Below are 21416 nucleotides of genomic sequence, written 5' to 3'. Positions count from 1 at the left end.
CAATTGTGTTTTTCGACCATTTCCGTAGAGTCAAAGTTGACCGAAGGTTGAAATTTTGGCACATCCTTATTTATATGAAAATATCTCAAAACTGATAAAAGCTACAATCATGAGTATTTTTTTGTTGTATTCTACATAAAAATGTGCACATTTCCATATATAATACTACTCCATGTAACGGCTAATTTAAAATGGTACAAAAATTACGTCAAAGTGACAAATAATTTCCGAGATGTGTCACCGATACTTTTTAGTGCGGCAAGAAAGAAATTCGCGCTTGCGCGCCTGCGTAACGATTGTAAACAAAACAACCCCTTGATCCATGAACTCCCAGCATCCCCCAAGGCGTGTGATTCAAAAGTTTTTGGCTGGTAGGCCTATAAGTATTTTTCCGCGAATTTTTAAAAAACTTTTGTATGTCGACGTAAAATACGTCCAGTCGGCGTTAAAGGGTTAATCACTGTCCTTTTCCTATCTCCCTCTAGCTTAGAAATGTGAGAAGTCAGTTTTTCATCTTTTTTCATCCCACTCTCTATAGCCCTCACAAGTCCAGTCAACTGTACATATCTGACCTCTACACATGGTACACATAGTATGAGAATCATAATATGCTTTAGTGAGTCTGGTATTACATCCATTGCTGCAAAAAAGGTAACAATCCAAAAACTGGTCTACCTCTGTAAAACTAACTACATATCCAAAGCTGAAGGCTGACATGGCAAGGAATAATTCACCAAAGGAGAAGACCCAACAAATTCTAAAACAAAGCTGCATTCTTAACAACTTGCTAGTAGAAAAACAAACTGGGCTTCTGGCCGAGTTGTTGCTTTTTTACTCTGAAACTGGGCAGTGGGTCTGCCACCTACATAAACAAAAGGCTATTGCTACTGCAAATTTCAAAATTTAAGCTGCGTCAAGTAGAAACTCTTAGTTAAGTAATTACCAGGTAAGTTATTTATATAAAACCATAATGTTATCAGTCAACCACAAACAGAACTCACCCAGCTACCACCACTTCCAGCTGTCCATCATTGTCTACATCAGTGACTGCAACACCATAGTTCAACTGCACTGGATTACTTTCTGGAGAAGACCTGAATGAAAAGAAAGCTGTTATAATCACAAATAAATGGACAAAAATCCACAATATCTTCTCACAAAATTAGCTAAATTTCAAGAAAATTGCAAGGTGTGTATATTCCTAAAAAAAAAAAAAGGATTTTGACGTAAGGAAAAATCTATTTCTGGGCGATTGGCTCGTGTCGCAGCGAAATATCCTTTAATCTATTATTTCTAGGGTAAATGTACTAACACACCACCGAGAATAAATAAAATAAAAGAAAAAGGTCAGTATAACTGACTCGCTCACCCTCTAGGAGGGTGTCGGTATGAACACTAGGCGAGTGAGACCACTACCACGAGCCAAATGCCAATAGAAATCTCCCACTACAAAACCCTCCAAGAGGGGAGCCGTCCCACAGAGAGAGCAGCTCGTACTACTACTACTCCATCCCACGCTCTTCGCGACCTGCTGCTCCTCTGGTGGCCATCCTGAAGTTAGCAGACAATCTTGAGCGAAGGGACGGTGGTAGGGGGGGTACTTTTCGCTGGCGACACGAGCCAATCGCCCAGAATAGATTTTTCCTTACGTCAAAATCCTTTTTTCTGCTCAGCTCGTGTCGCTTGCGCGAAATCGTACCAGAGAAACAGCACAAGATTGTAAAGAAAGTAAACATGAATATAATAAAACAAAATAGGTCTCAAATAAAAAGATACAAATAAATGAATGAATATAAATGCTAAAAGATACAAATACACAGTTAAAACAAAAATCAGAATTATGCTTAAATTACCCTTAAAACTAATTATGTTAAGAATATAGGTAATTTACATATATACAAATAGGTAAAATGATTACCTATCATAATAAATCTGTGTAACAATATGTATCAAAATAGAAAATAGCAATTAATATAAAGTTACATAAATATTTGATCAATCACAAAAATATATATCTCAGGAATGTATATGACTTAATATACAAAACCCGCCCGTAACCATTGTAATATGATGTATCCCCTAGCATAAAAATAAGGGGATAACATCTATGAGATCAGTATGGTAATCAGCTGTGTGTGTCCCTAACCAGACAAAAGGGACACTATATAATCATAAAGCAGCTAAGACACAAGGTGAATGCTAAGCTAACTGAACAAGGTAGGAATAGACGAAACTGTTGGGTGAGGCAGGTAAACAAAGGAGGACTGAATCTTCTACTATAATCTAACTAGAGTCAGGGGGAAACTATGTTACCCCGCTGCTACTGCTGGAATTTCAGAGCTTCCAAGGACTTAAGGTAGTGACGTTTGAACACTGTCGGCGATTTCCATCCGGTATACTTCTTTAAATCATCAAAATTCATATGCTGGAAGTAATTAATTGAGGTGGCTACTGCCCTGACATCATGTGCTTTTGGAAAGGAGTCAGGATTGGCTTGTTTGATAAAGTACAGGATTTGTTGCCTGATGCCTTTAGTGGATTAAAGTACCACCTTTTTCCCTCCTAAAAAGAGCCCCGATGAGAAGAGGAGGTCCTGGATAGAAAGGCTCGTAAGGTTGAAAACTGGACAAAGGGAAACATCTTGCGGAAGGGGTAATACCTTCCAAGGTTCCCACCTCAATCAAAGGATCTTCATTCTTTGCTAAAAAACTACGTTCCGGAGAAAGTAGCACTTCCCCCTGTGGGAAGGAATTGAACATGATCCGGATCTCTGGATAAAGCCGACAGTTCTGAAATTCTTGCTCCTGAAGCTAGGCTTAATAAAAACAGAGTTTTCCTTAGGAGCATCATAAACGAGCATGTGTCATTATCGGTTTCGAAGCCAGTTTTTAGAACATCGTTTAAGAACCATGAAACTGACGTAGGCCTGACAGAGGGCCTAAGTCTAGCACATGCTTTAGGAATAGACGAGAAATAGGTATCTGTCAAGTCTATGTTAAATCCAAATTGAAATATCTTTTTCAATGCTGACTTGTTTGTCGTAATAGTGCTAGCTGCTAAACCCTTTTCAAATAAAGATCTGAAAAAGGATATAGCAGAATTAACTGTCATGAATTCTGAATATCTGACTCCCTCAGGAAAGATTGCTAACTTTTTGACGGCAGCATCATACTGTCTCAAGTTGAATCCCTTTTATCGGATTCCAGGAAAAGAATATTCTGAGGGTCAATATTCGCATCTCTTTTTTTTGCCGCAAACTTCATGAAATCCATAAAGTTAGGGTTTTGAGAATCCCTGAGGGAAGCGAACACAGTTTCGTTTGTACTGACTGGGAGAGCTTGGGACTGGGATCCGAAGGGGACGAAGGCCCAGTTCCAGAATCATGGGGTACCAATTGCTCTTCGGCCAGTCCATGGGGCTACTAGAGCCACTTGACCCCTGAATGTCCTGAGTTTGTCTAATACCTTCATAAGGAGATTCACTGGAGGGAAGACGTAAATCTTCTCCCAGTTGTTCCAGTCCAGAGCCAGGGCGTCCGTGGCGGGGGTAAGCCAGAGGGTCCAGGTTGGTTGGGGGCTACATAACCGGTAGTTTGTTTGTGGTTTGATTGTGATGCGAAGAGATCCACCTGTAGCCCTGGGACTCCTTTGAAGGATCCATTGGAACGAACTCTCGTTCTAGAGACCATTCCGACTCTAGGGGTACTGATCGGGATAGGGCGTATGCTATGACGTTTCTCACTCCAGCTATGTGGGTGGAGGAAAGATGCCAACTGAAATTTGTCTGCCAGGGAGAAGATGGCTATCATGACGTGGTTTAGATGACGCGACTTGGAGCCTCCTCTGTTTATGCAATGTACTACCACTGCGCTGTCCAAGACTAGCTTTATGGGAGTACCTTGGTGGGCGTAATCTTTTCAGAGTCCAAGAAAACTGCCATTGCCTCCAGTACGTTTATATGGAACTGACGGAACTGGGGTGACCAAATTCCTTGAACCTTTTTGACTTGGGAGTGTACCCTCCCCAGCCGCTTAAGGACGCGTCTGTGTGGATGGTGATCCCTGGTGGAGGGAACTGAAGAGGAACTGACACTGACATGATTCTTGACTTTTGCCCACGGCCGAAGCCGGTTCTTTAGAATCAGAGGCACCTGAGGATAGCTTGTCCTGGACCTGACATTTGCTCGTGAGCGCCAGATTCCTGGTTAGATCTTTTAGTTTGGCTTTCATTAAGGATGTTCGTTACTGAAGCAAACTGGAGAGAGCCGAGGATCCTTTCCTGAGCTCTCCTGGATGCTAGTTTTGTGACTTAGAAATTGCTTGACTGACTTCGCTATTTCTTCCTTTTGGTGGATGGAATCGACAGAGTGTGTGAGGATAGATTCCATTGAATGCCTAGCCACTGAAAGTTGACTCTGGAGTGAGTCTTGATTTGGATCTGTTTATCTTGAATCCGAGATATTCTAGGAATTGGATCACTTTCAGTGTGGCCTTGTTGCATTCTTCGACTGATGGGGCCCAGATCACCAATCGTCGAGATACGCTACTACCATAATCCCTTGAGCTCTGAGCTGGTTGCACTACTACTTCCGCTAGCTTCGTGAACACCCTGGGTGCCACGTTGAGCCCGAACGGGACTACCTTGAAGGAGAACGTCTGATCTCCTATCTTGGAATCCCAGATACGGACGGAAGTGTCTTGCAATAGGGATATGATAGTAGGCGTCTGTAAGATCGATAGAGGTGGTGACGGCCCCACGGGGAAGTAAGGTCCGCACCTGTGAGATCGTGAGCATCTTGAACTTGTCGCAGCGGATGGCTAAGTTTAAGCGGGACAAGTCTAAGATTACCCTTCTTTTGTTTGAGCCTTTCTTTGGAACGCTGAACAAGCGACCTTGAAATTTTAACCTTTTGACTTTGGACTATAGCTCCTTTCTGAAGGAGGTCCTCTGCGTACTCTGTCAATTCCTGGAAGGAAGTTGACGGAAAGGTCTGGCTGGATGGCGTTCGTCAACCAGCTCCAACCCAGCCCTTTTGACACTATGCTCTGAGCCACTGGCTGAAGTTCCACCGGTGGCGAAAGTGAAACAGCCTCCCTCCTACCTGAAGTTCTTCATTGTTCTGGTAACCCCCTCGAACCTCCTCTAAGTGCTTTCCCCTATTGAAGGGGCCTCCCGATCCTCTCCCACGAAAGGACCGCTTACCTCTGCCTCCCTTGTTCGAGCGGTCATACTTCTGAGAAGCTTGACTCTCGAAGGACTTTGATTGTAAGCTGGAGAGATGGCGTATGAGGTGGAGGCTGAGGCTGAGGGGATATCACAATAAATAGGCTGTGATTGACCTTTAGACGTGGAGGGCTGGCTGTCTGCACTAACGGCACTGTAGGAACTTGTTGAGGGAAGCGCGGCTTGCTTCTTTTGGTAAGGCTGGAAACGTCTGGGTGGGTTTCCTTTGCCCCTTACCTTTTGGTTTTGTCAGGTCTTGTCCTTCTCCTAGCCGTTAAGACCCCAACGGTCCTTAAGGCTCTGGTTCAACCTCGTAGCCTCTGCCTGGACTTCCTTTACCATAGCCTCTGGGAAGAGATTCGCGCCCCAGATGTTAGAAGAGAGTAACCTATTCGGTCATGACGAATGGTTGCCTCTAGCAGGACATGCTTCCTACAATTCGTTCTGGCAGTGGCAAACTCGAACATATCTGACTGCACCGTTGAGTCAGGGCTTTGGTCATAGCTTAAAAATTGGTTCTGAACCATAAGCCATGGTTGCTACCATCAGACATAGCCATCAGGTTGATTGACCTGGCTAGTCGTGTTTTCGAGTCAAATTCCGCTTGAATAAGACTATCAGGAGCCTGGGCAGCTTTTCACCAAAAACTGCTCCATAGCACAGTTCAGGTTTGAGTTTGCCAGAACTGTGAAAGTATTTAGGCAAGTCTTCCCACAATTCTCCAATTGAGGGAGCAACGGAGATGTGGGGTCTGCTTCCTTTTTAACTGAGGCATGGGTTCCCCATTTCTGAGCTGCTGAGATGGTCGAACCTAGTTATCTTGGTTAGGAAAGGGAGCGGGGGTACTCTCGTCCATCGTGAAAATGGTAAAGGGACTTTTGAATGGTTGGATCTTGGTGTTCGAACAGTCCATTGTCCTCTAAACATCTGAGCCATTCTCGTTGAGCCTGGTCTCGAGAATAGAGGACTGTCTCCTTTGGTACCCTGTCATCCCTAACCATAGCCGAAGGCGTGAGCCTAGCGTAGCCTATGAAGGGAGGCTGTAGGCCTTCCGGGTAGAACTCGAAGTCCTCTATTCTTCGAGTTCCAAACTCCGGTATGGAGATGAGACCATCTTGGAAGGGGGCGTATGATGCTACTCTCCAAGGATTGTTCATGGAGAAAGCGGGCAGCGAGTCATGCGGGGGAAGCTGAGATCCGCTAGTGGATGGAGGTTGAGGGAGAGGCAAGAGGGCTTCTCTTAGACCGGCTTATAAGAGTGTCCTGAGAAGTGATCCTGTCCGACAGGCGGATATCATATGTTCCATACTCGTCTTAAGGGAGCCCACTAGGTCGCCCACCTGTTGCAACAGGCCAGCATTGGTGTCCAAAGCCGGAGCTGCTGCGGAGGTGGAGGGGAGACTCTGAATAGGCACCAAAGGTAGTGGAACTGGTGATACTGCCGGGGTGCGGGGATTTCTCCTTAGGTTTACTCTTTGAGGACTTTGAGCCGGAGCTAGACCCTTTAGACCTGTCTGGGCCGGGATTACGAGCCGGAGACTTGCGCGAGGAAGAAGACGAGGACGTCTTCTTCGAAGACGATGACGTCTTAGTCAAGGTCATATGTTTGGACTTGATCTTTAGGTCTAACCGAAGCCTATAAGGAGGGTTAGTATATAAACTCATCACCCGTAAAGCCTTGGAAGGATGGAGAGGTTGCAGGGGTAGAAGAAACAGTCCACTCCCAAGGGAGACCCTGCGGTACCTGCATTACTTACCTCGGCCAACAGGTCGTCTATACCTACCATAGGTCAACATTTATATCCAGGGTTGCGACATCCGTGGAGATATCCTGGTTCTTGTTCTGTTAAGGAGGCCGCCAGTTGTGTTGGATAAAGGCAATAGAGGGGTCCGCCTCTACAGGGTCGACGTACCCAGTCGCCTTGCCTCCGGGAAAGATTAACAGAGCTAATCGCTTTCTCCAGTATGTAGGCTGACCCTTGGCGGCGTTCTTGCCAAAACCTCCGACCCAGGCCCGCAGGGTAGCCAATGCCGTATCTCTTACTGCGGAGCCTGTAAGAGAGGGTTATATTTTAGATTTAAGAATCACTTAAAAACTAAAACTTAGAATATAACTTAAACTAGATGCCTTAAGTTAAAGTAAAATAACGTAAACTTAAGTACTAAAAGAAGCGGAGCAGCATGCGGAGATGGAATACTTACGCCCTTCCAAAAGCTGGCTCACCAGATCGTAAACATATGGGTACACGTCTCATGGTACCAGACCTGGATGTCCCCGTGCGGAGTCGCGCATGGAGCATTTTTTTCTGGGACCGGCAAACTTCGTGTCCACAGGGGTCCTGAAGTGTAGCGGAACCATCCCGGATGCTCACAGTTGGTGGCCTGTAAGTGGGAAGACACATGAGTATCATAAGGGGGAACACTTACAGACTAAGGACAAAGAACTCCGTTTACATGCCGGAGCTCGGAAAAAATTTGGGCATAACCCTCCCTGCATTGCCTGAATAGGCTATAATCCCGGAGAGATCCGGTAAAAAATGAAAGGGAGGGGTAGGGATGGTTTAAGAAACTTAAGATAAACAAACTTAAAGATAACTTAAACCTACATGCAATGTCATGCAATGAACCGGACTAGGTCCAGTGAAGCGGAGTGTAGTAACTCAGCAATACGGTACGGTTAGTAAAGACCTACTGTATGCTCCGGTCCAACTACGGTGGACTATACCCTTCCGCTGGATACCAGGGCTCCGATAGGGAGAGCTTCTAGTAAGGAGGGAAGGGCGGAGATGACATACAGACTCGAGCTAGCCCGGAGCGGCAAGGAAGTAACGGAGGGGGGGAAGGTGGGGGGGGGGGGGGGGGGCCAGGCCCCCCCCCCACAACGTAACCACCACCCGGGCCGAGCCGAGAAGGCGGAAGAAGGTCGGAACCAGTCAGGGGGGGACTGTCGACTCCCAGGTCCCCTCCGGTGGAGGGGGGGAGAGGGGGAGCCAGGCTCGGGCACACGGGGCGAGCAAGAGCAAGACCGAGACCGACCCCCCCCCCCCCAACCCCACCCCCACCCGACTCTATGGGAGAGCGGGACGAGAGGGGGAGGGGGGGACTGGCAGGCGTCTGGCTGACTCGTGATCACCGTAGTGACCACGAGGCGGTAAACTAAGATACGGTAACCAAGCCTAGGCCAACCAACTGATCAGAGAGAAGCTATCGGGAAGCAACCGAACTGAAAAGGCGGTAGCATATAGGCCCATAGGGCTAAACCAACTGATCAGAGAGAAGCTATGGTGGAAGCGACCGAACTGATCAACGGTAGACTAGGCTCTACGAGCCGGGAACCTAGGCTAAGCAGACGCTAACTAACCTCACAGTGACAAAACATATAAATATATATAATAAAATGAAAGAAAGAAGGTAAAAAAGCAGGAGAAAAAATCCAGGATGTGTGCGACTAGCCCGAAGGCGAGTCTACCACTCAAAGCTAGTCAGGGGCGATACTAAGAACATGGACCTAGGGTCTGGATAGAAAAAGCCTACATAAGGTGAATACATACATGTATGACAACCTGAGTAGACCTAACGACGCGGATAATCAAAATAGAGCGTAAATAATAAGGGATGTTCTAGGTATGGGAGACCAAGAACGAACCAACATGCGGCAGGACCATGCTGCCATGCTTCCAGCCCCCGAGAACGTATTTGTACCTAAAAAACGGCAAAATACTGGTCTCGGGACGGAAAAAACTCGCTAACCGTAAATACTGAGTACTTAACTTAGCTGCTGCAATAGCTGCACGCTCCATTATCGAAAATCCGAAGAAAGGGCACAAAAATCACAGAGAGAAAAATTAAACACGAAAAAAACGTGACTCGTGTGAGCTAACTGAAAAGGATGTCCACCAGAGGCGCAGCAGTCGCGAGCGCTGTGGGATGGAGTAGTTAGTAGTACGAGCTGCTCTCTCTGTGGGACGGCTCCCCTCTTGGAGGGTTTTGTAGTGGGATGATTTCTATTGGCATTTGGCTCGTGGTAGTGGTCTCACTCGCCTAGTGTTCATACCGACACCCTCCTAGAGGGGGGTGATAGCGAGTCAGTTATACTGACCTTTTTCTTTATTTTATTTATTCTCTGGTATGTGTTAGTACATTTACCCTAGAAAACTAATAGATTAAAAGGATATTTCGCGCAAGCGACACGAGCTGAGCCCAGAAATCAATACTACAAACTTATATAAAAACACCAAAACGCAGAAAAACCGCACTGATTATAAGAAGCAATGTGTTGAGAAGACGCTCCTTAGAAAAATAAGTTTAAAACTGCATCTACAAAAGGTTAGCAAACAAGTCCTCGTTTATTGGCGGCATTGGTTAACAGAGTTTTAATTTTACAATGCTTGATTAACGATGTTATTTACCAGATTTTCTGTTACAGTAAGCGATTTTCAGTGTCGGTAAGCAGTTTATTGGCGACACTAAGTGGTTTACCGGCATCAGTAAGCAGTTTATTGGCATTGGTGAGTGGTTAACGGTGCTGTTAAGCAGTTCATTGTGCTTATGATGTTGGAAATGTCATTTATATTACTATTGATAATTTTGGTTATCGGCGTTTGCCTGGGAATGGAACACCCGACACCCCCTGTCAACTGGAGACTGCCTGCATTATGTTAATAACAAATAAAGAGAAATCTAAAACTTTAAAGGCATGAAATGTCACAAATGAAGCAATGAATGAAAATAATAAATGCATTGTAAAAAAAAAAAAACTGGCATAAATTGCATTCTGGGAAGATCAACAATGTTGACTCAACAACAGTTATACAGAAGGAAAAGAAAAGCATATGCTGTTCCATTACACAGGAATAAGCTACACACTGCAGAGTCTTCTCAATCTTGATTAGGATATATGCAGTTTTCATGGTTATGGATAAAGACTAAGGTTAAAGAGGATGTGACAGAACCAACTTTACAAGCAAATTGAAATAAAGAATGGATTACCTGAAGACACTGTTTGTGATGTCTTGAAACATACCACTGGAGGGAGTAACCAGTGGAGTCATCAAAAGACATGTTGCAAAAGTGTAAGCTACCAAGTCTTTCATATTCCTCATTGTAAAGTTATTCTGACCTGCAAAAAAGGATAAAAATAAATGTCACCATACAAAAAATACTTTCCAACAAATTACATAAGCAAAAGCTATATAAACTGAAATTCTGACAATGTCAACTCGTTTGTAACATGACAAATTTTCTAAGACAATTTGTATTTTTCATAGCTACAAACCTGAGGTCTTAACAAAAGGATAATTTCTAGCGCCTAGCTGGACCTGGTTAAAAAACAGATGAAAGCAAGGAATCTTGTGATATCTGGCAACGCATGCGTGGATCGGGTGAAGAGTGGTCTGTGACCACTCACCTACGCCACCGCGTCAGTCTTTCCCAACTCACGATGTCTTAACACACAGAGGGGCGGTTAGAGGTGGGCAGTATAATGTTAAGACCTCAGGTTTGTAGCTATGAAAAATGCAATTTGTCTTAGAAAATTTGTTATTTGTTCATACACGAACAAACCTTCGGTCTTAACAATAATATAGACTCATACTTGGAGGGAGGTACAAGACATCCTAAACATGCTGGGGGACCTACCCACCAGTCCAGCTTCCAGAAGAAATGACTTCTGGAGAGGGACTGAAGCCCGTTGAGAAGCTAAATAAATTGATATCTGACCACTCAGACCCTGAGTGATGTACAATGATATATGGGAGAGCCATTGTATAGGGAACCAAAGAGAAACTTTGACTGTCCAATAGCAAACCAATACACCAGGGTTTGTACTACTATGGTACCATCTAATCCATGTTTTCAATATGTCTTACAGGCTAGGTGTCCAGCCCTGAGAAAAATTAGGTTTGCTAACTTTAACCAGTTCAATTTAATGTTTATCAAATATAAAGAACAGAATATGTAGTAGAATATAAAATTTAGCTTGAAGGCAAGTGCTGGGACCTATGAGGTCATTCAGTGCTGAAATGGAAACTGACAGCAAAAAGGTTTAAAAGGTGTAACAGGAGGAAAACCTCTCTGTTGCACTATGAATCAATTGTTAGGAGAGGGCAGAAAGTAAGATGGAAGAAACTGAATATGAAAGCAGGTGCAGAAAAAGGAAAGAAAGGGGTTCCAGCTAGGGGTCGAAGGGGCGCCTACTACCTCATACAGGAGGACAACTCCTTTTGCTCTATCGTAATCTTCCTCGATTCCAGTTCAGGGATCCAAGCAAATAAATAAATGCAAATTAGTTTAGATCACTCATGCTTTGGTACATTATTGAAGGAAAAGGAACACACTTTTCCCACCTATAAATAAGTGAAAATATGAAGAAAAGTCTTAATTACCATAGCATTAATTATAAATTTGGTAAGATTTCAGTTTCTGTATACGTATAATTGAAGATAAGGAACTTCTTTTTTTGTACCTCTACCATTGGTTGGTAAACTAAAGAATAAATCTCAATTCTTAGCCATTATAATTTTGGTTAACGATAAAGTTTATCCAGCAAGTTTTCCAATAGAAGTACGTAGTACTGAAAGATAAAAACTACTGTATACTACTAACCACTTCCATGTTTTTAATAATAAAAATTATGTAAATGAAAAGTTGAAAAATAGCAAGATTAGAAATAAATGCAAACACTAGTTAAGAGCTGAGAAATGTAAGCCTTATGATAACTGCCAAAATGTAAAATAAAAGTTACGGTTCCAGTCGGTTATTTCCTGATAGTTCCAGCTGGAACCAGAACTTGCTAAAATTTGAGATTCCGGCCAGAATCAACTCTAATTAATATCTCTGATTTTGAAATAATTGTACATGTAACCCAGTTTGATGCAGTTTAAATTACCAAAACTTAACACAAAATACTTACACAATGTCCACTGTAATGGTCCACTCCTTAACTAAATTACCCTTTACAGCTATATCATCTTCTGAATAGCAAAAATGGGCTTTATCCACCTATACAGTAAAATAAACTAATGAAAAACTAACCTAGCATAAGCCTACGTTGTCTTATCCCAATGGGGAAAGAAAAAAAAAAAAAAGAAAAAAGGAGATAAAATTACCCTAGGTTAAGAAAATGATATGTAATGATACAATTAAGTTTGTTCATACTTACCTGGCAGATATATATATAGCTGTATTTTCCGAAGTCCGACAGAAATTAAAAAACTTACGACACACGTAGTGGGAGTCAGGTGGTTAGTACCCATTCCCGCCGCTGGGAGGCGGGTATCAGGAATCATTACCCATTTTCTATTCATAATTTTTATTTCCACTGTCTCCTGAGGGGAGGTGGGTGGGTACTTGATTATTATATATCTGCCAGGTAGTACTGAACAAACTTAATTTGTATTCATTACAATATCATTTTGTTCATGAAACTTACCTGTCAGATATATATATAGCTGAATCCCACCTTTGGTGGTGGTGGGAGTAGACAGAATAGAAGATTTAAGGAAAAACATATATATGCAGATAAATGATATCTTGATTCCTTACCTGTTAGCATAGCTGACTTCGTGGTTACTGCCGCGTAAGTCTGCTTGTGCTACTAGAGTTGCCAGCGAGGTAGAGACCTATATAGCTGGTGCACTCAAGATGATCTGTCAACGGGGCGGGGCGTGACCACGATGGTGACTAGACCATTGAACCATACAATGAGGGCAACGAAGTAAAAAACCACCTGGCCTAGTCTACCAAAAGGTATTCCACTAAACTAGACTAAAGAAGGGAGATCCGCCTCGGGCGGTTCAACACAACCAAAAAAACACACAACTAAAAGCTCACCTAACCACTAAAGGAAAGGATGAGTGCTACCTCCTGCCCCCAAAAACAGTGTCTGCAGCGAGTATGGTCCAAGCGACGAGCAATGTTCGTATGTGGCTTTCACCTCCCGCAGGTAGTGTGAAGCGAACACCGAGTTGCTACCGCCAATATGTGGCACTCAAAATGTCACTGAGTGCCATATTTCTGTGAAAAGCTATCGAGGTCGAAATAGCCCTCACCTCGTGGGCATTCACTTTAAAAGCTTCATGTCACTATCACTACATGTGGAATGAGCTTCCTTAATGGTGTCTCTCAAGAAGAAAGAAAGCGCGTTCTTTGGACATGGAAGATCAGGCTTCTTAACAGAGCACCACAAGTTGCCCGAAGGTCCTCTACAGTCCTTCGTTCCTGTCTAAATAGAATTTGAGAGCCCTGACAGGGCACAGGACTCTCTCTGGCTCATTACCCACGATCTCTGTCAAACCCTTGATTTCGAATGTCTTGGGCCAAGGGTTGGACGGGTTTTCGTTTTCTTTGCTAAGAACATAGGGCTTAAAGAAACAAAAAACAGCATCAGAGTTCTTAAACCCAAACATGCTTGCTTATAGCCAATGGATCTCACTAACTCTCTTCGCCGTCCCGCCAGAGCAGTTAGAAAAAAAGTGTCTTCCTTGTAAGGTTTCTAAAGCGAAAGCTAAGTTGAGAGGTTCAAAATTACTGGACATCAAAAACTTTAGAACAATGTCTAAGTTCCAAGAGGGAACTCTTGGTTGAGGTACCTTCGAAGTCTCGAAAGACTTCAGAAGATCATGAAGGTCTCTGTTATTAGCTAAGTCCAGTCCTCTATGCCTAAAGACTACAGAAAGCACACTTCTGTAGCCTTTTATCGTAGGCACCCGCTAAGCGAACTTCATTCCTCAAGTAGAGAAGAATCTGCGATCTGGCTCACAGAGGTAGAGGTGGAGGAAATGGCCTTTCTTCCTGCACCAGCTCCGAAAAACAGCCTACTTGGATTGGTATAGGCAATAGAAGAAGGTCTCCTTGCCGTTGCGATTGCTTTCGCCACAGGTCTTGAAAAACCCCTCGCTCTGGCCAACTTCTGGATAGTCTGAACGCAGTCAGACTCAGAGCGGGGAGGTTTTTGTGATACCTCTCGAAGTGGGGCTGTTTTGAGTAGATCTATCCTTGGAGGCAGAGTCCTCGGAAAGTCTACTAGAAAAGACATGACCTCTGTGAACCAGTCGGTCGCTGGCCAGAAGGGGGCGATGAGAGTCATCCTCGTTCCCTCTGATGCCGCGAATTTCCTTATTACTTCCCCTAGGACCTTGAACGGGGGAAAGGCATATACGTCTAGTCCCGTCCAGTCTCAAAGAAGGGCGTCTACTGCTACTGCTCCTGGGTCTAGAACGGTGAGCAGTACAGCGGGAGTCTCGTTGTCCTGGAAGTTGCGAAGATGTCTACGAGAGGACATCCCCATAACTTCCACAACCTCTGGCATACTTCCTGATGAAGGGTCCACTCCGTCGGCAGAAGTTGACCTTGTCGACTGAGCAGATCTGCACGGACGTTTTCTACCCGATATGAATCTCGTCAGGATAGAGACGTCGTGTGCCTTCGCCCATAACAGGATCTCCTTTGCAAGGAAGAACAGGGATCGAGAGTGGGTTTTCCTCCCTGTTTCTTGAGGTATGCCAGGGCTGTGGTGTTGTCCGAGTTGATCTGCACCACATTGCCGGAGACTTTGTTCTGAAAGAACTGGAGCGCCAGATGAACTGCTGCCAGCGCCTTGAGGTTTATGTGCCAGGACACCTGTTCCCCTCTCCAGGTGCCTGACACTTCCTCCCCCCCCAGTGTTGCTCCCCACCCCGCGGAAGACGCGTCGGAAAACAACACTAGGTCGGGGTTCTGAAGCTTGAGGGAAAGACCCTCTGCGAGCTTCAAAGGGTCGGTCCACCATCTTAGATGTTCCTTTACCTCTTCTGATAACACCAGAATCGAATCCAAAGTGTTTTGGTGCTTCCAATTGTCCGCAAGGAAGAATTGAAGAGGTCTGAGGTGCAACCTCCTAGGGAAACAAACTTCTCCAGTGAGGAAATGGTCCCCAGCAGACTCATCCATTCCCTCACCGAGCATGATTCTTTCCCCAGAAAGGTTGACACTTTGCTTAGGCAATCTAGTTGTTGCCCCTGGGACGGAAAAGCCCGAAAAGCCACTGAGTCCATCTGAATCCCCAGATAGACTAAAGACTGAGAAGGAAAGGGTCAGATGTGACTTTTCGAGGTTCACCAGAAGCCCCAGGGACTTCGTTAACGACAAGGTCGTGTGAAGGTCCTCCAGACACCGGGTCTTTCGAGGAGGCTCATACGAGCCAGTCGTCCAGGTAGAGAGAGATCCTGACTTTGGAAAGATGAAGCCACCTCGCAATGTTCTTCATCAGTAGGGTGAATACCATGGGAGCAGTGCTGAGTCCAAAGCAGAGAGCCCTGAATTGAAACACTTTTCCTTTCAGGACAAACCGCAGGTATTTCCTGGACTGGGGGTGGATGGGGACGTGGAAATACGCGTCCTGGAGATCTATGAAGCCATCCAATCCCCCGGTCTTAAGGCTCCCATCACTGACTGATGTCTCCATCTTGAACCTCTGCTTGATGACAAAGAGGTTCAGGTTGCTGACATCGAGTACCGGTCGCCATTCCCACGATGCTTTGCACCAGGAACAGTCTGTTGTAAAATCCGGGGGAATTCAGGTCGGAGACCTGTTCTACGGCTGGTTTCATGATCATCTGATCTAACAGATCGTAAAGCACTTGTTGCTTTTCTCCCCGATAAGAAGGAGACATGTCCCTGGTGTGCGTAGACAGCGGGGGTGGTTTCAGGAACGGGATCCGGTAACCCTTCTTTAAGATGTCCAAGACCATTTGTCCGCACCTCTCTCTTCCCAGGCTTGCGCAAAAAGCTGAAGCCTGGCTCCAACCGGTGACTGAAGGACTTCTGCTTCACTTCTGTTCTTGGCAAGCGCAGTGGCTCTGCCTCTGGAAGTGCCTCTCCTCGAGGGGCTGGTCTTGAGGAAGAACTACCTCGAAAGGGCTTCGATTTCTTGAGAATCGAAACAAAATCCGACGGACAAGGAACCGCAGGTCTCCTTGAAGATTGTGCGAGGAGATCTTGCTTGTGGCCTTCTCCTGTAGGCTGGTAGCAATGTCTTTTACCATAGCCTGGGGGAAGAGATGATCCGAAAAAGGAGCGAAGAGCAAATCTGCTTTTTGTGACGGAGAGACAGATTTAGCTGTAAAATTGCAAAACAGGGATCTCTTCTTCAAGAGCCCTGTGCAAAAGTGAGCTGTAAGCTCCTCCGAACCATCTCTGACGGCCTTGTCCATACACGACATTACGCTGGACAGCTCCCCCAGACTAATCGAGTCGGAACTCCTAGACTTGGCATCCAGAACTCCCAAACACCAATCTAGAAAGTTGAAGACCTCTAACGTCCGAAAGAGGCCTTTAAGGTGTATAGTCCATTTCCGTAGTAGACCAGGAAACTTTCGAAGAGGACAGGTGAGACCTCCTCGAGGCATCCACAATGCTAGCGAAGTCTCCTTGAGCTGACGAGGGAAGTCTAATACCTACGTCTTCTCCCGTTTCATACCAAATGCCAGCCTTCCCACTAAGTCTCGAAGGTGGCAGGGCAAAAGAAGTCTTTCCCTGAGACTTCCTTTTCTCCATCCAGTCATGGACCTTACGAAGAGCCCTCTTAGTTGAAAGGGACTTCTTCATTCTGACAAATGCCGAGATCTTGTTGATCTTGGAAGAAGAAAGTTGTGAAGGAGGAGAGCGAGGAGCTTCCGGTTGAAACGTATCTCCAAACTCTGATTGAAGAAGGCGGGTCAATACCTGGTAGTCGGAAGAGACTGCCGCCAAAGGTTTCTCATCATCCACTTCAACCGAAGCGTCGCTAACCTCTGCTTCCGACACAGGTGAAGTTGGAGGAAATAAGGCTGGACTAAGACTATCTGGTCTAAGTTTCCAAGAGGCGCGTTGCTGTGAAGTGGAAGGCAAGCTGACTCCTTAATAGAAACTCGGTCGTATCTCTAAGACCCGAAGTAACTTGCAAAGTCTTCATCAAAAACAGGTGGGAGACGACGAAAATATGATATTGTAATGATACAATTAAGTTTGTTCATACTTACCTGGCAGATATATATATAGCTGTATTTTCCGAAGTCCGACAGAAATTAAAAAAACTTACGACACACGTAGTGGGAGTCAGGTGTTAGTACCCATTCCCGCCGCTGGGAGGCGGGTATCAGGAATCATTCCCATTTTCTATTCATAATTTTTATTTCCACTGTCTCCTGAGGGGAGGTGGGTGGGTACGATTATATATATCTGCCAGGTAAGTATGAACAAACTTAATTGTATCATTACAATATCATTTTGTTCATGAAACTTACCTGTCAGATATATATATAGCTGAATCCCACCTTTGGTGGTGGAGTAGACAGAATAGAAGATTTAAGGAAACATATATATGCAGATAAATGATATCTTGATTCCTTACCTGTTAGCATAGCTGACTTCGTGGTTACTGCCGCGGTAAGTCTGCTTGTGCTACTAGAGTTGCCAGCGAGGTAGAGACCTATATAGCTGGTGCACTCAAGATGATCTGTCAACGGGGGCGTGACCACGATGTGACTAGACCATTGACCATACAATGAGGGCAACGAAGTAAAAAAACCACCTGGCCTAGTCTACCAAAGGTATTCCACTAAACTAGACTAAAGAAGGGAGATCCGCCTCGGGCGGTCAACCCCACAAACCAAAAAACACACACAATTAAAAGCTCACCTAACCACTAAAGGAAAGGATGAGTGCTACCTCCTGCCCCCAAAACAGTGTCTGCAGCGACGTATGGTCCAAGCGACGAGCAATGTTCGTATGTGGCTTTCACCTCCCGCAGGTAGTGTGAAGCGAACACCGAGTTGCTCGCCAATATGTGGCACTCAAAAATGTCACTGAGTGCCATATTTCTGTGAAAAGCTATCGAGGTCGAAATAGCCCTCACCTCGTGGGCATTCACTTTTAAAGCTTCATGTCACTATCACTACATGTGGAATGAGCTTCCTTAATGGTGTCTCTCAAGAGAAAGAAAGCGTGTTCTTTGACATGGGAAAGATCAGGCTTCTTAACAGAGCACCACAAGTTGCCCGAAGGTCCTCTACAGTCCTTCGTTCTGTCTAAATAGAATTTGAGAGCCCTGACAGGGCACAGGACTCTCTCTGGCTCATTACCCACGATCTCTGTCAAACCCTTGATTTCGAATGTCTTGGGCCAAGGGTTTGGACGGGTTTTCGTTCTTTGCTAAGAACATAGGCTTAAAGAACAAACAGCATCAGAGTTCTTAAACCCAACATTGCTTGCTTTATAGCCTGGATCTCACTAACTCTCTTCGCCGTCGCCAGAGCAGTTAGAAAAAGTGTCTTCCTTGTAAGGTTTCTAAGCGAAGCTAAGTTGAGAGGTTCAAAATTACTGGACATCAAAAACTTTAGAACAATGTCTAAGTTCCAAGAGGGAACTCTTGGTTGAGGTACCTTCGAAGTCTCGAAAGACTTCAGAAGATCATGAAGGTCTCTGTTATTGGCTAAGTCCAGTCCTCTATGCCTAAAGACTACAGACAGCACACTTCTGTAGCCTTTTATCGTAGGCACCGCTAAGCGAACTTCATTCCTCAAGTAGAGAAGGAAGTCTGCGATCTGGTTCACAGAGGTAGAGGTGGAGGAAATGCCTTTCTTCCTGCACCAGCTCCCGAAAAAACAGCCCACTTGGATTGGTATACGGCAATAGAGAAGGTCTCCTTGCCGTTGCGATTGCTTTCGCCACAGGTCTGAAAACCCCTCGCTCTGGCCAACTTCTGGATAGTCTGAACGCAGTCAGACTCAGAGCGGGGAGGTTTTTGTGATACCTCTCGAAGTGGGGCTGTTTGAGTAGATCTATCCTTGGAGGCAGATTCCTCGGAAAGTCTACTAGAAAAGACATGACTCTGTGAACCAGTCGGTCGCTGGCCAGAAGGGGGCGATGAGAGTCATCCTCGTTCCCTCTGATGCCGCGAATTTCCTTATTTTACTTCCCCTAGGACCTGAAACGGGGGAAAGGCATATACGTCTAGTCCCGTCCAGTCCCAAAGAAGGGCGTCTACTGCACTTTGCACCTTCACTTTTGCCTTCTAGGGCGAGCACTTTAGATTCTAAATTACGAATCGACTCTAAGATAAGTGTAAGGGTATTACCCTCCACAGACACTGTTTCAGGGCCCGAAGGCAACACTACAGGGTTAGGAGTAGTGATTAAAGGAGGGTTAGTAGGAGAAACATGAACTTCCTGACGTTTACCTGAAACGCTCCTGGAGGAAGACCTCCTTAAACCTATCCCGTTCAAGCTTACGCAGATAGGACTCATACGCTCTCCATCCAGAATCAGAAAGACACTCACATTCCTTGCAGCGACTTTCATACATACAATCATGCTCTCTCGCAACTCTTCACAAAAATATGAGGGTCTACTGATGCTTTCAGTAGCCTACCTCGACAATCACTCTTGGTACAAAACCTGGCGCTAGCCGAACTAGAACCAGACATCTTATTTAGAGAGAAATCAAGCCAAAATCAATCAAATCCACAATTAACGTGTGCCTAGCCACCGATCCAAAAGTCAAGATACCAAAAAATCAAAAAGGGGTACTTATAGTAGCCAAGTTTCCTAAATTCCAGACGGAGGTGCTGAAAACTGTGTTTACAACACCGGCGACAGAAAAATTATGAATAGAAAATGGGAATGATTCCTGATACCCGCCTCCCAGCGGTGGGAATGGGTACTAACCACCTGACTCCCACTACGTGTGTCGTAAGTTTTTTAATTTCTGTCGGACTTCGGAAAATACAGCTATATATATATCTGACAGGTAAGTTTCATGAACAAAAAGTATTTTTTGATACTACTGTCCTATTAACTACCCTCCTAATAATTAGCTAACAACAGTTTAGGCTGCATAGGCTATCTAGGGCTACCACTTTCAAGCAGGCCTTCCAGCATGTGACGACCGCGCTCTCTGCCCGCAGGAAGAGAGAAGAATGAAAAGGAGGAAGAGAGGCCAGTCACTCCCTCATTCACACCTAGATTCGCATGGTTACACAAAGGCGAGATGCAACCTTGTCCAGTTAGAGGAGTGGGGTAAGCTACACAACTTGTTGAGCAGCTACCATGGGTCCCAAGGAAAAAAAAGTGTCCAAGGACCTATGGGCTATATCCCAAATAGAAAGAAGTGAAGTGGTCTGGTTGGCCCCAACCCTGCCTTCAATGCCTGTGGAGGAGTACTCTTTCTTGATCACCTCATGAAGCCAAAAAGAAATAGCATTCTTGGACACTTCTTTCCTGGTCACCAGGGTGGTAACGAAGAGGCGTCGACATTCAGGCCAGAGATGACAAGTTCTTTTCAGATAGCGCCATATTACTTTTAACAAGACAAAGTAGCTTGTCTGGATTATTACCACAGAAGTCCTCTCAGGAGGGGATCATAAAGGACCCGAATATAGTGTCAGGGACTCATGAATTCTGAGTCTTCACTATGAAATCCAGGATAAAATTGAGCGCAACTAATCGCCATCCCCTCGAGTGTTTAACATTAAAAGAAAGACCATGAGGCTCACCTAATCTCTTCCCCGATGCCAGGGCCAGCAAAAAGATGGTCTTGAGGGTCAGATCCCTGTCTGAAGACTCTCGCAGAGACTCGTAAGGCTTACGAGTCAGACTCTTTAAGACGAGTCACGTCCCACTCAGGAGGCGTGAGTTCCCTGAGAGGGCAAGATCTCTCGAAACTCCTCATAAGGAGACAAATCTCCATGAAGTGGATATATCCACTCCTCGTAGTTTCAGGGCTAGGGCCAAGGCAGACCTATAGCCCTTAAACTGTGGATACAGATAGGAGCTTCTCTAGCAAAGACAGAATGGGAAATCTGCAATCTGCTAAAGAGTGGGTCTAAGTGGAGAGACCCCATCTACGACACCAACCACAGAAGATGACCCACTCTGCCTGGTGCACTGCTGCAGAGGAGTGTCTAAGATATCCTGCCATCTCTGTTGCTGCTCTGTGAGAAAAGCCTCTCGCTTGCAGGAGATGGTGGATAACCTCCAGCTGTGAAGACACACGGACTGTAATGCTGAGTGGTACTGCTCTATGCGTGGCTGACATAGAAGTTTGTGCCAAAGGGGAATCTCTTGTGGGGCCTCGGAGAGAAGAGCCAATAGATCAGGATACCGAATGGCCAGAGTGGGAGCCACCAGGATGATCTGAAGATTCTGGGTGATCAGAACCCTGCTGACCACCTTTCAAAGC

At 45.2% G+C, this 21416-nt stretch overlaps 1 protein-coding gene across 3 annotated transcripts in view; it reads right to left on the bottom strand.

The window, feature by feature from the left end:
* The window catches only part of LOC135213668 (cartilage acidic protein 1-like), an 80543-nt gene that overhangs the window by 35215 nt on the left and 23912 nt on the right, over positions 1-21416 (bottom strand). For all 3 annotated transcript variants that reach the window (XM_064247731.1, XM_064247732.1, XM_064247730.1), the window contains exons 2-3: positions 10212-10341; positions 1002-1094 (exon numbers count right to left, since the gene is read on the bottom strand). In XM_064247731.1, the coding sequence (XP_064103801.1) occupies positions 1002-1094; positions 10212-10324 (206 nt within the window). In that variant the 5' untranslated portion in view covers positions 10325-10341. The remainder of the gene's footprint in view (positions 1-1001; positions 1095-10211; positions 10342-21416) is intronic.

The sequence above is a fragment of the Macrobrachium nipponense genome, chromosome 43, assembly GCF_015104395.2.
Source record: "Macrobrachium nipponense isolate FS-2020 chromosome 43, ASM1510439v2, whole genome shotgun sequence".
Taxonomy (NCBI): domain Eukaryota; kingdom Metazoa; phylum Arthropoda; class Malacostraca; order Decapoda; family Palaemonidae; genus Macrobrachium; species Macrobrachium nipponense.
This window is presented reverse-complemented; position numbering and strand designations above follow the sequence as displayed.